The 22,911-nt window shown below is 38.1% G+C and overlaps 1 protein-coding gene across 6 annotated transcripts in view; it reads right to left on the bottom strand.

Annotated features, from left to right (window-relative positions):
- Positions 1-22,911, bottom strand: part of nphs1 (NPHS1 adhesion molecule, nephrin) — a 152,338-nt gene that overhangs the window by 84,719 nt on the left and 44,708 nt on the right. For all 6 annotated transcript variants that reach the window (XM_077207873.1, XM_077207878.1, XM_077207874.1 and 3 more), the window contains one exon: positions 16,894-17,016. In XM_077207873.1, coding sequence (XP_077063988.1) covers positions 16,894-17,016 — 123 coding nt within the window. The remainder of the gene's footprint in view (positions 1-16,893; positions 17,017-22,911) is intronic.

Raw genomic sequence — 22,911 nt, 5'->3', positions numbered from 1 at the left:
ATCCTTAATTTCACTATGGGAAAAAAAGCCCTAGCAAATAAACCAAAGAAATATCCAGTGAGATCTGGCATATTGTAATAAGAGCCTCAGTATTGTTGTTCAAGTAGCTAGTTGCTCCCCTGGAGTTTCTAGGCACTAGGGGGCGTTATTGCTGTGCAGCTCGGCACTGAGGAAGGAGAGGGGCTTCACAGCTAGACAGATGGGGCAAGTCTTGGGTTTCAAATGGATTTAAAGGAAGGAATAGGAGCTATGTGGACACTGATGGCTGAGGAGATCACTGTAGAGGAGCCCGCTTGGAAAATGAGATGCATTTGTTTTCTCTTCTCTTCTGCTCTCCCTCTCTTTTTAACTGCTCACAATTTCCTCTCACTCTCTCGCTTTCTCACCCTCACGCCATCTCTCTCTCTCTCTCTCTCTCTCTCTCTCTCTCTCTCTCTCTCTCTCTCTCTCTCTCTCTCTCTCTCTCTCTCTCTCTCTCTCTCTCTCTCTCACTCACTCTCTGCAGATGAAGCCAGGCTCATCACTTGTTGTGGTAGAGAAGACATTGTTTAGGCACATAGATTTTCCAGTAAAGACTGATGGTGTGCTCACAGACCAAGCACGCAGGTATAGCATTTCTGTCTTTCTCTCTCTCTCTCTCTCTGCCTCTATGCATGTCTTTCACTTCATCCCTCATCCTCGCTCTCTCAAATTTTGGCTCAGTCCTCGATATATAGCAAAGCTAAAAAAGCCAAAAGGTCCTTCAAAACAACAACAGCAAAAAATTCAACAGCAATGCCAAGGTAGCATGTACAAACAACGTGTTTCATCACAGTCATGTCATATCTACAACCTACTGGTACTAAATAATTTTCTCTTCTCAGTCACATAACACAACTATACAGGATATTAACATAGCAAAAGGTCATTCTAAATAGATTAAATACATTCCAATACAATTTCAAGTATTGCCAGGTAACGATTATTGTCCCGTAGTGTTATAATATCATCATATGCTTTATATTGTTTATTTTTTCTTTGTATATGATATTAATATTCTCCATGTATTAATCACTTTATTGCAAATTTGTGAACAGCCTATAACAAAGCTTAACAAACTTTCCCGACTTCCTAGGATACCAATGAAAGGTGAAGGTACTTTGCTAGAAAAATCAAAAGGATGTGATGTTAATGCCTCTTTTCTGTTCTATGACACATGAAATAAATGCTTATACAATGTTTAGGATGATGCTGAAAGAGCCATTCGGTACTGTAGTGCCAATGTGTCATGCAAAGAAAAGGGATTAATTCAAACTATAGTCTCACATTGTATGTATCTATATAGTTTATAGTCTCAAATATACTTTTATAATCAAACTAATCATAACAGTCTGATTTTCATGACCTCATCTGTAATTGCATACGTCGACATTGCTATGATCAGATGCTTTCTTAATGGCTGTTTTCTCACCGTTGTCATTTTTGTTGTGCGTTTCCTTTGTTATTGATAGGAAAGCAGGAAGAACATATTTACATATTCATCTAGCGTTGCTCTCAGCAGCGTGGACAGTGTCCAGATGTTCGTTAACAGTGTATCGCTTCAAAGGTATTGCCAGCTTCTTTTTACTTCTTTGTCGTGAGTATATTGGGGCCTTGAATCAGATCGGTCTCTTGTACGTTACGTGTGCACGAGTGCGAGCACGAACAATAAGTTGCTGGCTGCAGTTCAGTTCACGTCCACAGATGTCACTAATAACAAGGGTTTCTGAATTCTACATAGAGCCTATCTAAAACGTTTTAATTATTACTGTCATTTCTAATATATTTTAACTCATTTACCTCAAGTCTGATGTCATGGACGTCCACATTTTTAAATCACTAGGCCTCTCAGACTGTTTTTAGAAACAATAAGGGGTGCAATGACTGGAATGAGGGGTCTCTAGCCCCCTGGTCATTTAAACACCCTCCAGTTACCTCATTCTTTCTCCTTTCACTTTCTGCTGCAGTCAAGCTGCGGTAGAAACCAAGTGTGTGTGTTCAGCAGTCTGTTCTTTGAGACCGGAGAGAAGGAATGATGAGGAAGAGGTTGTGGTTGTGTCTGTGTCTGTGTCTGTGTGTGTGTGTGTGTGTGTGTGTGTGTGTGTGTGTGTGTGTCTGTGTGTGTGTGTGTGTGTGTGTGTGTGTGTGTGTGTCTGTGTCTGTGTCTGTGTCTGTGTGTGTGTGTGTGTGTGTGTGTGTGTGTGTGTGTGTGTGTGTGTGTTGTATGGGGAATGTGCAGAGGTGTGTCTGAGTTTGTGTGGGGAGTTTTTGTCTGTGTTACTAGGAGCATTAGGAGCCAGAGCATGACAGCCAATGGTTAGTCAGCCAAAGATTATGACCTCAGAGTAGCCCACCTGAGTCGCCCACCGTACTTCCTGTGACCTCTCCTCCCTAGACAAATGTACGCTCACATGAACAGAGCAAATACAAAGCCAGACATGCACACATACACATTTGTATGAAGAAGAACAGAGAAAGGAACACACACACACACACACACACACACACACGACGCACACACAGACACACACACACACACTCAGGCATAGAAACATTGAGCAGCGAAATTTGATTCATTAGACAAATGTAAACGGATGGACAGATATGGAAGATAAGAGGCTCGTTATCGCAGACAGATGAACATACCCCTTCAGTTTTTCTCTCACATACTCATCAATAAACATATAAACATGCAAATGTTTTCCTCAAAACCGATACACACATGCAATAGCCAAGTGAATGAAAATATAGTCAAAAGGCAATAATTTGATCACAGATGCTCATCGATCACAAATAGACACATTTCCTGGTGAAATAAACCAAAACAGCTCCTTCACACATGGACAGTTATATGTGTAAATGAATCTTGATGCAGTTTTGTCATCGAGATGAAGCCGCGACAACAGTGATGTTTACTTAAAGGTGCACTCAGTAACTGTTCCCTCATTAAAAAGCAGTGTTGGGCAGTAGCGTCGCTACAAGTAGTGACGCTACTAGTTTAACTACATTTCTCAGTAGCGGGGTGGTAGCGTCGCTGTTTTCTGAATCAAATAGCTTTTCAGTAGCGAAGCTCTTTTTTTGATCAAGTAGTGTGGTAGCGTCCACACAAGCTAACGTTACATTTTCCAAAGCATTTCTAAAGCTCAAGCTCAAATCGGAAAAACAACTGCTAAGTATCACTGATGCTGGATCAGTTAGTGACGGTGACTTCTTCTTCTTCTTGTTTTACGGTGGTTGGCAACCATAGGGCCATATGATTTCATTAAGTTACCGCAATACAGAAAACATGGACTGAATTGCGATATCCATGCATAAAAACAAAATTTACTGTATAACGCGGAATTTCACGGAATTAGTCAGATCTTGGATGAAAAGAAGGTAAGTAAACTTACATAATATCGTGATATAGACTAGTGTCTGTGAATATTAAACCGCTTAAAGACTATTTAAAAAGGAATCATGCATGTTCTGCGTGTCTCTGTGAATGAATGGCTCAGACGCGCGGATTCATTTACCTCACACTGAAGCACCCATGACGCTTGCGATGTTCTCAGTAATGGATCGATGAACTTCATCTACACAGCTGCTCTGAGAGTCACTTTAGCAGCATTTTAACTTGATTTGAGAAAAACTATCGTTATATCAAAAAAACAAAACAAAACAGAGACTCAAAAGTCTAGCTACATGGCAACCTTTCAAAATAAAAGGTTGGTTTTAACCTTTGAAGAAAGTTTTGCTTAAATCATTAGGCCTACATTTTAAATAATTGGCCATTACAATTTAACCATTAAAAAAAAACTATTTTATAGAGCCTTTAAAATGTAATTTATTTAAACATTTTAATAAATTATTGTTAAATTATATACGTTTCATGATTTCAATTAATTACACGTTTTTAATTACTAAAATGTTATTTAACCATTAAAATGGGAGTCCAGAAAAATGAAAACAAAATAAGACTGAATTTGGAATGTGGGAAAAAATAAAACGGATTTCATAGGGCCCTACAAACCAGCTTTTTGGTGCATTACCATCATCTTCTGCTCCGTATGGTGTGACATCACGCACCAGTATCAATCCTTGGGCTGACACGTGAGGAATGGAAAAAGATGCACACACTCTTGACACCTGGTTTTGTTATAGTTTTAACAATATATCACATAAATTGAAATGAAAAATACTTCAGAAAAAGGATTAGATCATGTACAGTGACATGAGATGAGGCATAGAGGCAGTCATGTCGAGATCGCATGGCCAGCCAAACCCTTGAATTTGTTCTGAACTCTGGAAGCAAACGATACAGAATTGAAACTTAAATGTCAATGCAAGGAAATATAATTAAAATAAGTGAAATACAATGAAATAGATATGTAATTTTTAGGAAACAATCTTGTCTAGACAAACTTTTAATGTTGGGATGACAAAGTCATATTTAAAGTTCTGAAAAAGTTAAAAAAGTTGATTAGATAGATAGATGGATGGACGGACGGACTGAGATGGATATATGGTGTGGTCACTGTATTCATTTCAAATATTAGGAAAGTATTCAAGTAAACATTTACAAAACATTTTAAGGCAACATGAGACAGCATTTGCAATCAATGTTTTATTTTAACACTGATGTCATCTAAGCTGTGTAGACTATAGGTTGTTAACCAATAGCCAAATAGCTGGTTAACATTACCCAACAGTGATTTCCGAAACCGAGCAGTTTTGATAATACATTTAAAAAATTGTATTTTTCCTGGGAATGAAATGCATCGATGGTTCACAATGAGACCAGACACGTGTATTAAGAAAGTAAACAGGGTCGACGTTAATGTCAAGTTCACCGAGTCAGAGAAACCGTATTTGGCCGTATCTGAATAGAGATGAAGTCCTACATAGCCAGGTAACTTGTGGCAGATGGAGGGTCATTCATCTAAACCCAACACTGACTCAAATTGAAGACCGTCTTTTCTCATGGCCATGTGTATCTGCACACCACACACACACACACACACACACACACACACACACACACACACACACACACACACACACACACACACGAGCCTTGTTAGACCACATGAGCAAATGAATACACTCATCCACAAAACGCACACATACACACGGTTACACTGGGCTCAGGTGCGAGCTTTGAAGCTAAGAGCCATTGAAGCAGTCCCATTTCTTCTCCTCTGCTCTCTCTCTCTTTCATTCCCTCTCTCATTTCATCTCATCTTCTCTTCTTCATACCACTGATCTTTCCACCTCTTCCTTCGCTATGCACTTCTCCTCTCATCTCCTCCCATCTCGTTCCTGTCTGAAGAGTGCAGCAGGTGCATCTGAGGCAACAGAGATAACAGCAATTTCTCCCTCTCTCTGTCTTTCCTGATCTTACATTCTTCATTTTTAGCCCACCGCATATGACAACAAACACTTTCAACACTCGGCCGGACAAGACTTGGTTTGAGTAAATCAGCCCGACATGATAAACAAAATAGTGTCCAAACCAGTTACCAACCATAATCTAGAAACTCGAATCCACTTCCCTACATGACTAACAGTCCCAACAGACACTAGCGCTCTCACACTATAAAGCCCTTTCCAGAGAAAATTGGCAGAATTTCAGTATCGCTGTTTAAAGGGTTAGTTCGCCCAAAAATGAATATTCTGTCATTATTATCTCATCCTTATGTTGTTCCAAATGCTTTCATTCATCTTCCAAACACAAATAAAGATCTTGTTGATGAAATCTGAGAGATTTCTGTACTCTCCATAGACAGACATGCAACTACCAATTTTACACTTCAAAAAGTTAATAAAGAAACCGTAAAACTAATCCATATGAATTGAGCGGTGTAGTCCAAAAGAAGAGATGAAGAGAATTGATCGCTTTATATGATGAACAGATTTAAGGCAGATTTAGGCTTTTATGCACATATAAACATTAAGTATATTCATTATAATTATAATAATATATCATATTACATAAGATTAGGTCTATTTACAACAAAAATGTATTTATTTTTTTAATATGCAAATTACATAATAAGAACTAGATGTTACAATCCAAAATGATTCACTCTGATACCTGTCTAGAGTGGGTTTTAATATGCAATAATATAATATAATATGCAAAAAAATGCAATAATATAATATAATATATGCTGTAATGTAATATAATATATTATGCAGTAATATGATGTCATGTAATGCAATATATCTATTCACAACTAAAATATTAGCTTTTGAGATCTGTTTCCAGACTCGCTACTCTCAAAGTCTATAATAGCAGGAGAAAACTAACCGTTAGCATTCCCATCAATCTTAATAGCAGTTTCCTCATAGGCACTAAGATTTAGAAACTTTTTTTTTTGTTGAGCCAATCATCTGATCTGAGAATGGCACATGACAAATCACTCTGAGCTGCTGAAAAAAAACCATATTCAGCCAACCATTTACCCTCTTTAAAGCTTCATCATTTCTGGAGGAAGCTGTGTTGGACACAGTTTTGCATTTATATTTAGTCTGAGGCTATGCAGAGAAGCAAAAAACACCTCCGGGCTGGAGCACTAGGACGTGCAGTTGACTTAATGTGAGTGACAATCACGTATATGTGGCACAATTCATGACTCAGATACTGAATGTGGGCGGCAAAGAGATGCCTGAAGAAAACCGAGATCATGGCTACTAAGCAGTGACTCTCATCAGGAATGAGATTCCAGCTCTGCTGAGAGAGCGTTGTGTCACGATATTGCTGGACATTCCGTGTCATATCCGAAAGTTCAGAAATAAAGTATGTATGTATAGATGTATCTATCAATCTATCTATCTATCTATCTATCTATCTATCTATCTATCTATCTATCTATCTATCTATCTATCTATCTATCTATCTATCTATCTATCTATCTATCTATCTATCTATCTATCACATTCCCACAAAAAGGTAAACCAATTCTTCTACAAAGTTATAGTCAGTGGTGAAGAAAGTTACATTTAAATGTATTGTGTTATACTATTGCAATTCTCTCCAAAAAAAGTAACTAATTGGGTTTTTATTGAAAGTAATGCGTTACATTACTTTAGCTACATAACTTTTGCTACATAACTTTTGGATTACTTTTTCTAACATGGGCTGGGCTTGCTTGTTTGCTTTTTAATAATCAAGGAAAAATTTTTTTTTGGCAAATGTAAAGGCCCTTTCACACCAAAAGTGAGCACCCTTCTGAAACCTAAAATGACAAATGGGACACTCTACGGTCTTGTGGACTAAATGGACCGAAAGTGAATATAATACTAATTTTAGCCATTTATGGTCATACAGACAAGTGGTAGTTCATCATTCAAAACTGTAAAGGGTAACACTTATTTGTGTAAACTCACAATAACAACAAAACGTTGTGCTTTTAAAAAATAAAGAATACAAAAAGAATATGCGCTTTCTGCCGTCTCAGACTCTATGAACTGAAGCGCATCATAAAAATGAACCGAAACTCAGCGTATAAGCTACTTGCCTGGAAGACATTAGAAATATATCTATAGAAAGTTTGAAATATCTACTTTTAAACAAACCAATTAAGATAAAAAACAAATACTCTCTGATTATGTAACCCCTATGAAAGATGCATTTCTATCTAAAGCCGCATCCACTATAGGCTACTGCGGAGATGGAGTCAGCATTGTCAACTCCATCTTTGTAGCTGACACTGACTCAGAAATCATTAGTTTATTAATAAATTATTAAAATTTCTACTTGCTATTTTTTCCGACACATTCAGAATTATTACTTTTGCTGGTGCTTTGCAGCAAGCTTCATGTGTTTGCTCGAGCGCGAGGCATATATTACACACATATAAAATGCTTGTTATGGTTTAGTATTCCCCCTAGTACATATTTAAGTAATTAAATTAATATAAGCATGCAATTAGTCGACTAATGGCTTAAATGAACGACTAGACTACTAGACTTTTTCTGACTAGAAATAATGTTCATAATGTTAAATACAATAACACAAAACTAGTGCACAAATAAATTACAAGAAAAAAACTTGCAACTGTGAGATAAAGACGCATCTATGAGAATTAAAGTCACAATTGTGAGATATAAAGTGGTATTTTTAGCCGTAAGACGAGAAAAGGTTTTCAAAATTAATTATTTTACACAGGCGAAAAGAAGCTTTTGAGCCAGATTTGAAACTGGTTGTATTTGTGAAATGTTAACAATGGTTTGCTAGAATGGATAGTCAGGATCAAAGGAGAAAAAGGACATGGTCGCATTATTGTTCAGGATTATAAGGTGCCACTTGAAGTGACAGCCACGGTTATCTTCTGTAACCATGGTCTATGCGCGACAAAGAAGAAAAACACACACAGAAGCCTTGAGAAAGCGTCAAGGCAGGGGCTGTGGAGATAGCTATTGAGGCTGTGGCCACGCGCTTAGCTTCTAGCAAGCCAAGGATGATTCATCTTGAATTAGGCCATTATAAGACATATCACATGGACATAGGGAATCCAATTAAGACCCTGCCTCATCTTTTAGTCTCTCGCTCAGTCTTCTCTCCTTTTCCCCCACCTCACCACTCCCCTCTGTAAAGACATTATGCCATTTGGATTGGATTTACTGAGGTAGATTAGAAGCAGACACAGCAAAAATCCAGCCCCGAATGGGTGCAATGGTGAGGTAATGGATGGGGAAATACTGCTGCCTTCAGCACTCACATTTGCAAATGTCCATTTCAAAACATCACATAAACAAAAATTAGCCTATAATATTTCAGATATATATGTAAAAACACTAAACAAAAAGTGAAATGGAGTGATGCATCTTTCACATAAGCAGACTATCGGGCTCAAATACATTTTGTAATCAAACAAATTAAATTAAATTAAATGGCAATTAACAAACCCTAAATTTAATACAGTTAAGTTAGTAAGATAATACATTAGCCTACATTATTGTGGCAGATAAGTAAAACCACAAATAGACATTACAAAAAAGTGCATTTGAATAGTCACCTGAATAGTCAATATATTGTTTGTTTTTTCTAAATAAAAATGTATTATTAAATTATCATTGAACATATTGATTATTTCCAGCATACTTGTAAAAAAAAAAACATACTTGCAAAAAAAAAAAAACATACTTGAATCTGTTTTTTTTTTTTTTTACTGCATTAAAAAAATCAGTATTTGGAACCTGGACTCTTTATCATCTTTGGATCTTCATATTGTAACAGAACAACCTACCCAGATGGATTATGCAACAAAATTCACTGCTTTAGCCTGCCGAAGCCTTCATTTATTGGATTATTCAGTTGAAAAATCTTGTTTTTTGTCATCTCGCCATCACCTGCTCTAATGACTACGAGACCTATGGGATGAATATAGTATCTAAATGATTAACACATGCAAGCACAATTATCAATGAACTTGATTAATGTTGCAGATATGTTTTACTATCCACAACCAAATGGCTTTCAACTTGCGTGTGCAAAATTAAAAATGTAATGAATGTGTAGAAAGTTGTACAAATAGAGAAATTTTGCGTGTAAATTTTTCAACAAAACGTGAAACTTGTCAGAAATCTTGGAGTAATCTTTGATGACCAGCTGACCTTCACAGACCACATTTCAAAGACAGCTCGATCATGCAGGTTTGCAATGCACAACATCAGGAAGATCAGGCCTTTCCTAACTGAGCATGCAACACAACTTCTTGTCCAGGCCCTGGTTATTTCTAGGCTTGATTACTGCAATGCTCTTCTAGCTGGACTTCCATCATGTGCAACTAAACCCTTACAAATGATCCAGAATGCTGCTGATCATCTTGTCTTCAACGACCCCAAAAGGGCTCACGTCACTCCGCTGTTCATCTCCCTGCATTGGCTACCACTCGCTGCTCGAATCAAGTTCAAGGCGCTGACACTTGCTTACAGATTGTCCACCGGCTCAGCTCCCTCCTACTTTCACTCGCTCCTACGGGTCTACATCCCTACCAGAAGCCTACGATCGGCCAAGGAGCGACGGCTCGTGGTGCCTTCACACGAGGCACAAAATCACTGTCCAGAACATTCTCATTCACGGTTCCATGCTGGTGGAATGACCTACCCACCCTCGTCCGTAATGCAGAATCCCTGACAGCATTCAAAAGACAACTAAAAACTCATCTCTTCCGTGAGCACTTAACATAGAAAAAAAAAAAAAAAAAAAAACTTTTTCTTGAAATCTTCGCTTGTCTGGTTTATGCTACTCTGAGCAATGTTTGAACTTTGTATTCTGAGCACTTCTTGCGTTGTTTTTGCCTCTCCACGATGACTCGCTTGGTTTAATCCTCAAATGTAAGTCGCTTTGGATAAAAGCGTCTGCTAAATGACTAAATGTAAATGTAAATGTAAACTTGGCGCGTCGCGTTCATATAGGCTCTATTTTCTTCCCATAGAGCCTATTATTATAAAGAAAAAGCTTAACGTCAATGCAGTAAGACAATCTGATTTAATCTGTTTGCCTCTACAAAGTATGCAAAGTTTATTAATAAGATAGGCCTATATTGTGTACTAAATTTGGTGCTTAAATATCACTCACATTAAGCGTCTTAAATGGGGAAGAACGCTCGATTACGTTGTCGTTGTCTTTTTTAGCAGCTACTGCCATCTAGTGGTAGTAGGTTTTCTGAGACAGCTGTGTGTGGATCGTGCAAAGCTTAACCGGCAAAAGGAAAGTCTCAAAATCCACATGAATCAAATAGGATCGACCCAGAAACGAGTCAATGAATGCACGTGTATCACCTGATTCACAAATGCACATCTTACTTGTTGCATGCACTAATTCTGAGCTACATTAATACAAAATCGAGGTTTTGTATTAACAACTATGTCTCTATTTGTACAAAATGCTGCACATTCACGTGATTCTGGATTTTGCGCACACAAGTTGTATTGTATTAGTTTAAATGTAGTGACGCACATTTGTGAGTTTGTCAAATAGATGGGTATTGTGCACACATTAAGAATTAGCACCATGCCTGTTCATTTGTAGTTGTTTGTGTGTGGGTTGTGAAATGCTTAAAAACAGCAAAAAGAAAGTCTCAAAATCCAAATGAATCAAATGAGATTGACTCAGAAAAGACTTCAATGAATGCACGCGCGTCACCTGATCCACACATGCACATCTTCTTTGTTGCATGCGCAAATTATGATACACTAATACAAAAGAAAACATTTGTTTTCACAAAAATGTGTCTATTTGTACAAATTTATACACATTCATTCAATTTTGAATTTTGCACATGCAAGTTGAAAGCCATTTGGTTGTGGATAGTAAAACATATCTGCAACATTAATCAAGTTAATTGATAATTGTGCTTGCATGTGTTATTCATTTTGATACTGTATTCATCCCATAGAGACCCTGAAGTCATTGTTCTGTATCAGGGCTAACTATCACGAACCAGTAGAACTCCCAGACACAGGACTTGACTGGATGGAGGCAATCATCAGATGTCTGGAGAGCATCTATCCCCAATTCAGAACACAGCCAGACTCATAGCCCAGCCCACCACAACCCTCGACCACGGAGACTTCGCATGAGCCCCCCGCAGATGGAGAGTGACCGCCCACTGCAATGAGTGAGGCAGATCCTGAGGATCATACATCCCGCAACAGCAGCAACAGAGGGAATACCGGTGGATTTGGAAACGGGGGACTGGCTGATGGATCTGTTCTGAATCATCATTGCATAATTGCTCTATAAACTGTAATTTATCTGTTTGTCCTGAATCATCGCTGTTTCAAGACCGCACTGAGACTGTTTAGTTGACCTTTTGGGAATTGGAATAACCGTTCTTGATCACCTCAAGCATACCCCGTCCCTTTCACCTCTAAGCTCAGCCAGTCCTACAGCCCCGCCTCTGCTGGAACACCTTGCTGTGCTGTGAAGCCGCAGGCCGTGCAACTGCCAGACTCACCCGAGCGAGAAGATTCTGTGGCTCTGCCTCCAGCCTCTTTAATCCTTTTGCTCCACCTTGGCCCTTCAACCTGTTGGATTCGCTTTGGCTCCTCCCGCACTCGGCTCAACCAGAAAACCTTGACTTTGCGGCTCCACCGGGTTCCCTCGTCCCACCCATCAGTCGTCACTCTGCTTCAGCCACGGACCTCCGAGCCTTTCACTGCGCTCAGTCCCTCCACCCTACGGCTACAGCGGGTCCCTACTTCCCTCAAGCTCCGCCTCCGCCTTAGTCACACCAGCTCAGACTCAGTCCTCGGACACTCTGGCTCCACTTCGAGCGCTCGTCGCCTCACCCGTCGCCTCTGGTCTCCAGAGCCAGCAGTGTCACTCAAGCCAATCAGCTCTTCGTTTACGCCCGGGGATCCTCTGACATTGTCTTCATCTCCGTCTGCCGTCACGTGGATGTCGGTTGGTCACCTTTGCACTGTGGCTCCTTCCGCAGTCCGCAGAAACCATCTCGGTCACCAGGCAACTACCATCATCGCCTCCAAGGTCTCATCAGTCTCCTTTCCCCAGACCTTCGCCATCTACTCGTCCACCTTCTAAGCCCCTGTCGTTCCTCCCTCACCTCTACAGTTACGGCCTGAGGTCGCACCTTCTCGGATGGGGTGTAATGGCATTATCCGTCAGTTTAGTTTTCATTCTCATGGACTTTTAGTTTGCTTATTATTTCTCTGTTGTCTTTGTTTATATTTCCCACCACTTGTTTGTTACCATGGAAATTCATTTAATCATCACATCTGTTTGTATTTGAGTTAGTTATCAGTGTATACTAAAGTTCCCTTTTTCCTCAGTTGTTGTTTGTGTCTAGAGCACACTGTTGCACATGCTGGAATATTATTAGTTTATTTTATCCTTAAATCACTTAGTATTTGGAACCTGTCTTACTCTTCATCATCTTTAAAGAACTGAACTGAAAAAAATAAACGTTGATAACATGTTGTTTATGAGAATTAAAAGTAATTTACATTAAAAATTGTAACTAAAAATTTCAATATAGCTTTTTTTTTAAGCAGCACAAAAATTGCGTTTGTTACGCTGGAAATTTCGATGACGTCACTGGCATGGTAGGACCCGCGAAGGTATATAGGCAACAGCTACAGGTCCTATAAACACACACGAAAAATCAGTAATTTTAATTGCATGAGTTACGCATTTGAGCATGTGAGGGACAGGCCAGTAGTATCTGACTACCACCACATGGAGGACGACCAGTTTCAGGCTCAACATACAGTACAGGATCGTTTGGAGGAAGTGACTGGTGCGGGCGTGGGCGCGGCGCTGGCGCTACCGGAGCATGGACGCTTCATGTACTCGTAAACACTAGAAATCACGACTAGAATAATTTTGTTGACAAGGCCAGGGGGTAGAGAGAAGCTAGCTCTGCTAGTGTTGGTTGGTAACGGAATAGCCTACCATGCCAGTGACGTATTCGAATGTTGAAATCCAACATGGCGGCGCCCGTGTAACAACAACAACATTTTCAACGTACCATTTTATCCCTTTTAACAAATTCTATCATTTTAATAATTGTACCAATGAGAATAAATAAAATGCATCTGTTATATCACATTTTTTTCAAATTTCAGTTCAGTTCATCTTTAATCTTTATATTGTAACATGTATAATTGTTCTGATTATATATATTATACAAACAAATAATGAAATTGGATGAATTCTATAAAACTGAATTATATCAAATTTTTAATATATGACTTTATCATATTTGGAAATTGTATATGGGAATTTAAGTACAGAAGGCATGATTGCAATTTGTATTGCATTGTTAGAAAAACATATATATATATATATATATATATATATATATATATATATATATATATACATACATTTTATTTTAATTGTAATTTATTTTTTATAATATTTGGAATTTATTTTTATTTCAATTTATTTACTTTAAAATGACAAAAAAACATTATAATAATTAAACTATATGAAATATATTCTGAATCTTTTTTGTTATTTTTGAATAATTAAAACACACCAAAATAATATATTCAATTTACAGTCCTATTAAAAGCACAAACACAATCTGTTGATTGTGATAAATGAGTGACTCAGGCCTGCTGCCGTTGATGCAGCAGTGTGTGTTATTCAATTTACAGTCCTATTAAAAGCACAAACACAATCTGTTGATTGTGATAAATGAGTGACTCAGGCCTGCTGCCGTTGATGCAGCAGTGTGTGTGTGTGTGTGTGTGTGTGTGTGTGTGTGTGTGTGTGTGTGTGTGTGTGTGTGTGTGTGTGTGTGTGTGTGTGTGTGTGTGTGTGTGTGTGTGTGTGTGTGTGTGTGAAACTGAGATTCTGTTACAGCCATAACTATCTTCACTCTCTTGTCCTTTCTCTTTTACATTGCTGTCAATAAAACCTGCTGCCTTCCCAGGCAAAAGAAAAGTAGTCACCACAGCAACCGCCCTCCGTTACAAACACACACACACACACACATACACACACAAACACACACACACACACACACACACACATCTCTGGGACGGAAGAGGAAGTGAACGCTTGACGACTGGTGAAGAGAAGGGGCTTTCGAGACTCCCTGCCTTAGACATATGGGCCGGCTCCCACCACAGGAGGCAGAAGAGATGGAAGTAAAGCAATAGTCAGAGACTGAAAGGGATAGAGCAATAGAAAAAAGAGAGAAAGTGTGAAACAGGGAGGATTACGCATGCATTACAGAGTGTGACTGTGAGAGAAGCTTAGAAAATGAAAGAATGATACAGGGATATGACGTGGACCAGTGACCATGCTCAGTAACATCCATCTGCCTCACGACGCCTCAGATTCATCTTGAAAGGTACGTTACACAAGCAATAAACTACAAACAAATGTATAAACTAAGAAAAGTGATGGAATAGCAAACCTTTAAGGTATATGACATTATAACGCATTCTCATCCTTTGGCGTCATATGTGATGCCATATGACAAAACGGCGAAATACTACGCACATGGCACCCTTTATCGTCAATATAACACGCACTGTGATGGGTAGGTTTAGGTGTGGGGTAGGGTCTGCGTCTCATATTCACGCTAAAGGATGCCAGTCAACTTTATGACGCCTTGGGTTCGCGTGTTATATTCACGCTAAAGGGTGCCATGTGCGTAGTATTTCGCCGTTTTGTCATATGGCGTCACATATGCCGCCAAAGGATGAGAACGGGCTCGACATTACTGTATTGTATCCCTCGTGTTTTTCTAAGTAAAACATAAGGCCATTCTTTTTGAAGAGCTTTCATGCATCTTTCTGTGGAGTTCCAAAAAGAACAAACACCATCATAAAAGCATACAACATGACTTGCATTATATGTTAACACTTTTGAAGCTGTACACTATCTTTGTGTGATAAACAGATGAAAATGTCTGTTGTTAATCACTTTAATAATCTTGATTTTGCCAATGATTTGAAAACTCATTTCCCTTCCGAAGTGGAACTTCAACACTGCTTCAATCCAATCCAATCCAATCCAATCCAATCGCATTCAAATTAAAAAGTTTGTTTTTCTCATAAGAAATAACAAGAGATTAGTATAGATAAAATTCATGAATGATTCATTCTTTTCAGTTAGTCCTTGTTTAATGAACTCAAATCAGACTGAACAATTAATTTGTGAATCAGTCTGTTGGGTCAAAGTAAAAGATTCAACAACTCACTCTCTCAATGATACAATGAGAGCTTTTCTCAAGCTAGCACCTCACTGAATCTGTCTTCTGGTCATGTTCGAATCAAAACTAGTCAGAAACGGTTGAGTAATAACATCCTCAGAGCTCAAGTGCTTAAGGAATTGACATGTTGAAATGGCTCCAAAGATCCTCAAATTGAACTCTGATTGGAAAGAACAGCTGCACAGGATTGAACCAATAACTACCAGCATCTTTCACTGAAATCAATTCGACACAAAGTCAAACTCCTTCCCTGTGATGTCTATGAATTTCCTTCAGGTATTCTCGAAGGTGATTCGGCCTCAAAGGTTCACACAATACAAAGAGAATCATAGCCAAGTCACAAACATACATTGCACTGAACCCGAAACTCAAAAAGTATGGTAAGAATTTAAAGTTATTATCCATTTTATTCCAGTAAAGGACAAAGCGAAACATTCTTGATGTCTGGACAAGTCATATAAATATTACTTAAAAACAAAACTGAAATAAAATATTACAAATAATTTTATTTTCATTTTCATTCATTTTTATAATAATTAGTATTTATTTTATTTTATTTTTCTATTATTATAAAATAATTATATTAATAAAATTATATAAAATATGTTGTTTATTATTTTTTATTATTTCACTTGGTCAAAACGTGCTACTTTTTGCTCTTTCCAAATCTTCGCAACTCTTAACTTGACTACCTTCATAAAAGTTTCTACAGCAAAGGACAAAGCAAAACCCATCTGGACATGTTATATTTCAAAGTGGAGTTTAAAAAAGAAACTAAATTAAAAGAAAAAAGTTATCACCCAGGAGCAGGGGAACCTCAGGTATAGGTAAGTCTCAGATGTTGCCCGCTATAAGTGCCCTATCCGCTGTGGCCAAGTGCGCTAACTAATTGGCCACATCACTAATGCGAGCTATCACCGCTGTCATACACCTGTGACCAATGGGACTTTATCTGAAGTGCAGCACAAGGGATTCTCCACCACACTGCAGAGAAACTCCATGGCTCATTAGTACCCTGAATGTGGCTATAGTGACAGGCTTAGGTTTGCCACTGAGTGTCACCTTTTCAGTGCGTGCGCAGCCATTAGCGGCCCTGGTTGAGCGATCTGTCATGGCTAAAGTTGTCCCACTTGCTTCTTTTCCCCATTTGCACCCCCCTCCTTGCGCGGTGGTAAAAGATCGGTTTGCTTACTCTGCACATTGAGCCAGGCTGTGCGGGACACAATGGCACGGCTGCTTACGGACCGCCCCACTTGGCACTCGTAGGTGCCGTCGTCTTCCAAACTCACGTTGAAAATCTGAAGATGGTACTGGCCTGTAAGAGACAGTAGACAGAGCAGAAAACATGAGGCGTAAATAAATGAATATGAGAGAAATGTAATGTTGTTCACATGGAAAATGGATCGGAATAGAGACTTGACAATATAGAATGAATATTCAGAGACTTATTAAGCTTTTGCTGGTATCATTTGTAATGCTGTTGATTACTATAGAAAATATTTTCAACCGGTCATTCAGTTTGGAGAATAGGCTGAATGTACACCGGTTTCAAAAGTGCAGACAAAATACTTGGAAGTCAACTTGAAATTAAAATTGACCCCATCTATCTCATAGCCAAACTCATTTTATTTAATAAAATGTGGGAAGAACCAATATAGTAGGATTAGTGAAGATCCCAGCATCTAAGGGTTAGTTCTCTTTAATTCCAAATGCACTACTAAGCATGGCAGGGGAAACATAATGGTATCGGGGATGTATGTCTGCAGCAGGTGTTTGTAGGATCTACAAAATTGCTGGAACTTTGAAAATGGACCAATATTTGTGAATCCTGCTGAACACAGTGTAGCCGAGTATGTTTGGAGATCAAACATGTATTTTTCCAAGATAATAACGATCCCGAACACACAGTGAAAGCGCAATGAAAGTTATCAAGCTGAGCATTTTGAAGTCTTGAAATGGTCTCCTCAGTCCCCTGACCTTAAAGCCATTAAAACCTCTTGGGAAATTATAAACCTGAATTGTGATAAGTCATACAGGTCTTCCAATGAAGCTCACCATTGGGAAGAACATAAGGAGAGTTGGAAAGAAGTTAAGCATGACACATGCACAACGTTTAGTAAGTCAATACCCAGTCATGGGTATAATCATAATCAAAACCACCCATAATCAAAAACAAGGGAAGAACCAACAAATTATTAATAATTGATTACATTGTAGTCAATGAATGCTTTAATTCCGGTGAGTTTTGTTTTTCAATGCCTTTTTTGCATAATACAATAAAACCCATTTTAATTATAAGCAGGAGTTTTCCTTTCTTGCCAAATAATTTTGCCATTTTAATACCTCAACCAAGTTTAGTGTATTTTCTTCCAAAGATAACATACTCCTCATATTTTGATTGTTTAATAGAACCTGAAGTGTCATGAAAAATAAATATTTTGCAAATATCCCCTACAGACACCACTTTTGGCCACTACTGTACTTGAAAAAGTATTTATTGTAAAAGTATTTACTGTCCCTTGTGATCCATTCAATGAATCCTTGCTGAATAAAAGTACTAATTTATTTCCACAAAATAAATCTGAGAATGCAATTTTGCTTGTTGTTGTTGTTGTTGTTGTTGTTGTTTTTGCAAACGTACAGTTTAATTTAACTCAGAATATTACTTAAACGTATGTGCTGATTGATGTCTTGGGTTTTTTGAAGAGTTCCCACCATTAAGAAGAATTTGGAGAATTGGCATGTTCAAATGCTTCTTGAAATCCACTTATAATTAGCTAGAAACAAATCAGAGTAAAGAAATTACAATTGTCAAATGGCAGTGCTAAATTTGTATGCAATCTCAAATTAACGGTCCCAATTAGCTATGCACACTGGAGAGAAGAACGTGATTCATTCTGTTTGATGCAGCCCTTCAACATCATTCCTTTGTGTGCAAGATGCTTGTTATTTACTAGCAGAATATTGTGCCACCAAGGGGTTGTTTGTTCAACTACCATTCTGCCAGGATTAATAGCTGCTCCGGCAAAGTTTATGCAAGCTGTTCGAGCTTTGAACATTTTTCTTTTGCTCCTTTTTCCTTTTCTCCTCCCCTCTGAAGAAAACCAACATGCAGAAAATAGTATACTGATATGACAACTTCCACGGCTGAAAAAAGGAGGTGTCAGGCAGGATGGCAGGATAATTAACACCAACCAGCAGCAATTTTCAGATCTATGTGATCATAGAAGGAAAGGAAACCACTTTCAGATCATTAATGATTTTCCACTCTCTTGAAATTGCACTCGGAACATGCTGCCACGGTGTTGCAGTTCAGGGTGTTTGTGAGCGCGTGTTTGAAGAAGTCCAATAATTATGGCTCTGACAACCAATACGAAAAGCCGACAGGGACTCTGGCCCGTTCTCTGACTCATTTCCTTTTGCAATGTATCCGAGGGTGTGCGCGCACCTACCGTTTGTCACGCCGTTTGCGTGAACTCATGTGGATACGCGGATGCGTATCAGTAGATTAAGGTTGGCAGTGTTAACATTAAAGATGCTTTCAGCATGTCTTTTTATGACATCATTTGTCCCTTACATGGCACTCTTTATCCATCATGCTATCAATGCCTGGCGGCACAAGCGGTAGCATTGAAGTGCGTAAGCATTTTTTAAGTATTTGTACTTGCATTTGGAACAAATTGCAATCTCTTGCTATGTCGGATAGCAGCTTTTGTCCTCTATAAAGAGAAGCATATGCTCGGGACTTGTTTTGTTTTGTCTTTTAATTGGCTTTTTCATATACGAAATGCACACTGGCCAAGCATCATAGGTTATTCAGTGCCTCAGCCCACTGCACAATGATCTCAATTTACTCTCAATGTATATTAAAAATAGGAGTAATTCAGGGATGATTTTATCTTTATAATGTTTTTAATCTGTAAGGGAATTTGGGGGCGGCTGGGGCTGGGGGGGTATTACAGTCCTCTCACTCTCTAAAAAAAAAGAGCTGATTTCTTAAATCTGTCTCCGGTGCTTAAATTAGAACCCCTTTGATAGCATCTCGCTAAGCTGTTTTTAAGAGGGCTGAGCGCATTTTGATGAGAAAGGCTGCATCTAAACTAGACATTGAGACTGAGGCATCTATAGCCCTCTGCAGATTATGAGCAAAACATTTTCTAATGATTCATGCTAATTATCTTTTACACCGAAATAAAAAAGCCCCACCCCTGATTTATCATTTCCCAAACACTCCAGTGCATTAAGACAACAATGTATTAATGGTAATCTCACAAAATCTATCAAAAGCATCATGGGTGAAAACATCATATTTCACTCCAAAATCAAAAAAAAAAAAAAGGTGTGTCCGAATTTACATACTTATGAATGTACTGTTCTATGATGTTTTTAGAAAAAAGTACACTTTCAACAGATGATACACTTAATTAACTGAAAAAATGAAGTGTGGAATGTTGGACACTTCATGCACTCAACTGTCACACCTTTAATTCCTTAGTGGAGGGGCAGGGGCTATCAGACTCAGGCGTTGAATGACAAAATAAAATAAATATTAATAATAATAATAATATAACCTTGTAAAGTTCATACACTGGCTGAGTACATAGTTTTGTGGCGAGCAGGACGAGGCCGAGGGCCGTGAGAGAGCGGCACGAGGCTGGTGGCATGATTACAGATGAGCTCCACCTGTGTGACGCACCGGACTCATATCTCTCACGGATGAGCGGAAGCATAACGCGAGGAGCGACAACAGTGGAGATCGAGAGAGGACAGGCCTGGATTTATGTTGTGGGAAGAAGGAGGCGGGAACCGGCGAACATTCAATAAACTTTAATATCAAAAATAAAACAAAATACAAAATGAAAGTAAAAGACAGCAGCCCCTCACGGACGACTGCTGTCACATATAACAAAACAAACACAACACAAATCCAGGCCTGGCTTCTCTCTATCTACACTGTCTCCTCCTTTTATGCTTCCGCTCCTCCGTGATAGATACGAGACCGGTGCGTTGCGCAGGTGGCGCTCATCAGTAATCACGCCACCGGCCTCGTGCTGCTCTCTGACGGCCCTCGGCTTCATCCTGCTCGCCACAAGTGTATAGTGCAATAAAAGTAATGCATAACAATATTTTTTTTTTGCAAAAGTAATGTGTTTCTCCCTAAAAGAGTAAGTAATTGTGTTACAATTACTTTTTATGGAAAGTAATGAATTACGTTACTTTTGCATTACTTTTTCTCTCCTAGGCTGGGGTTGCTTCTTTGATTTTTAATTACAAAAAAAGCTCTATTTTTCGTAAATGTAAAGGCCCTTTCACACCAAAATTGAAATGAGGAAACCTCAGACTGAAGGCAATGCAAATTCATGCCTGTCCAGTAGAGGGCGCAGCTCAAACAAACCTTTCAGCTGTGGTGCTATTCTGGGTCGCAGAAGAATAGAGAATGTGGACCTACGTCACGCTGTGTTGCATGCTGGGGCAGCGCCACCACCTTGGCAGGATAAGCTATCCGTTTCCATGGTTACTTCGACAGTGAGAATGTTCACTTTCACGGCAGGTGCAAATGCACGCATCCGATTCATATCACATTTATTAAACCTCAAACATGACTGAGCTCTCGCAGTTTACAGGTTTGTGAGTTTGTAAGTCTTGGAGAATTGTTCATAAGCTTCTAATGACTTAAAGCTTCTGAAGTCTTGCAATGTGTAGGCACTGATACCATAAACCAGGTAATTGACAATGTCAGGGTATATGAAAGGTGGTCGTGCTTTCGTCCATTCTGTAGCTGCAGGTCGTACGGGTCCATTTTGTTGATGTCAAGCAGTTTCTCTAAATAAAGCTGCCTGGCGTTGTTATTTAGTCTCTCCCGATAGAGACCCTTTTCCTTTCGCTTCCTCTTTCTCTATTTATTCCAAAGAAACTGCAAATGTGATGTTTATCTAAAGTCATTTTTGCTTATTTGTATGGTTGAATTGGACCATCGAAGGCCATTAGTAAAGACATTGTTTCATAAAGTGAAGTTAAATAAATAAAGTTTAAATAGATAAATATTTGTGTAATTACAAATTTAATCATTGCAGGTTTGCGTAATATTCTGAGTTTGCATTTATTATTATTATTTTATTGATTTTGTGGAATACTGAATCTGTCTTTATGCCAGTGAGATGAGTAAATGTTCACATTCAGTTTAGAGCTATAATAATCATCATGTTCACACACAACACCCTCTACACTTTCTCATGATTTCACTCAACATGAGGATAGGAGAGCTGCCAGTCAATACATGGGAAAACAAAAATGCATCACTTATTTAAAAAAGTAACTTAGATATTTTGTTGTAAATTATGCATTACTAGTTACTTGAAAAAAGTAATTTGATTACGTAACTTACGATACTTGTAAAGCGTTACCCCAACACTGTGGATTATAACCAAAACAAAAAAAAGACTAAATAAAAGTTTTTACTTAAATATATACCATGTACTTAAAAAAAAATATATGACACGTGAAATATATATATATATATGAAATGTAATGAAACACTAAAATTTATACATTTTATTTATTTATTTTGGGATGAAATGTGACTTGGGCAGGTTTTATGAACCCCTTAACTGTCACGAAAATTGTTTTACTATAAAATTACTATAAAATGAAAGCTATATATCTAACCGAGTTGTGTTCCAAATTTGAAGTTGACATCACAAAAATTGAAGTTCCCATGAGATTTTGTTTAGGCGTTATACCAAAAATAGCCACCGGGTGCCATTGAATTCCATTGAATTTAATTGTATGCATTCTGCCATAACAAATTAATAAATTTCTATCCAAATATTACTTATGTCACTAAATATGGAACCTTGAGACTCAGACCATTCTGACACTATGTGTTGTGTCAAGATAAGAAAAGGTTTTGATAATAAATTATGAAAGATGATGCCCAAAAGGGGAGGGGCCTAATAAAAAAATACCGTTTCTATGGTAACGCAACGTCCAAATTCAAAACGGTTTTCACAGGATGAATTCTGAGTTCGTAAGCTTTCAAATGAAACCTAATTTACGATAACTACTAAAATATGTGATATAATAATAATAAATAAATAATAATAAAAAAAATATATACATATAATATATTATACTTTTTAGAGTACTTCTTACTTTACTTTTTAAAATATAATTGTATCTTTTTTATTGACAAATACTAAATTATGTTTTA

Source organism: Siphateles boraxobius, unplaced genomic scaffold, assembly GCF_051911475.1.
Source record: "Siphateles boraxobius isolate OS27281-9 unplaced genomic scaffold, OSU_SipBor_1 6, whole genome shotgun sequence".
Taxonomy (NCBI): Eukaryota; Metazoa; Chordata; class Actinopteri; order Cypriniformes; family Leuciscidae; genus Siphateles; species Siphateles boraxobius.
Note: the sequence above shows the minus strand (reverse complement) of the source record. Positions and strands in the feature narration are given on the sequence as shown.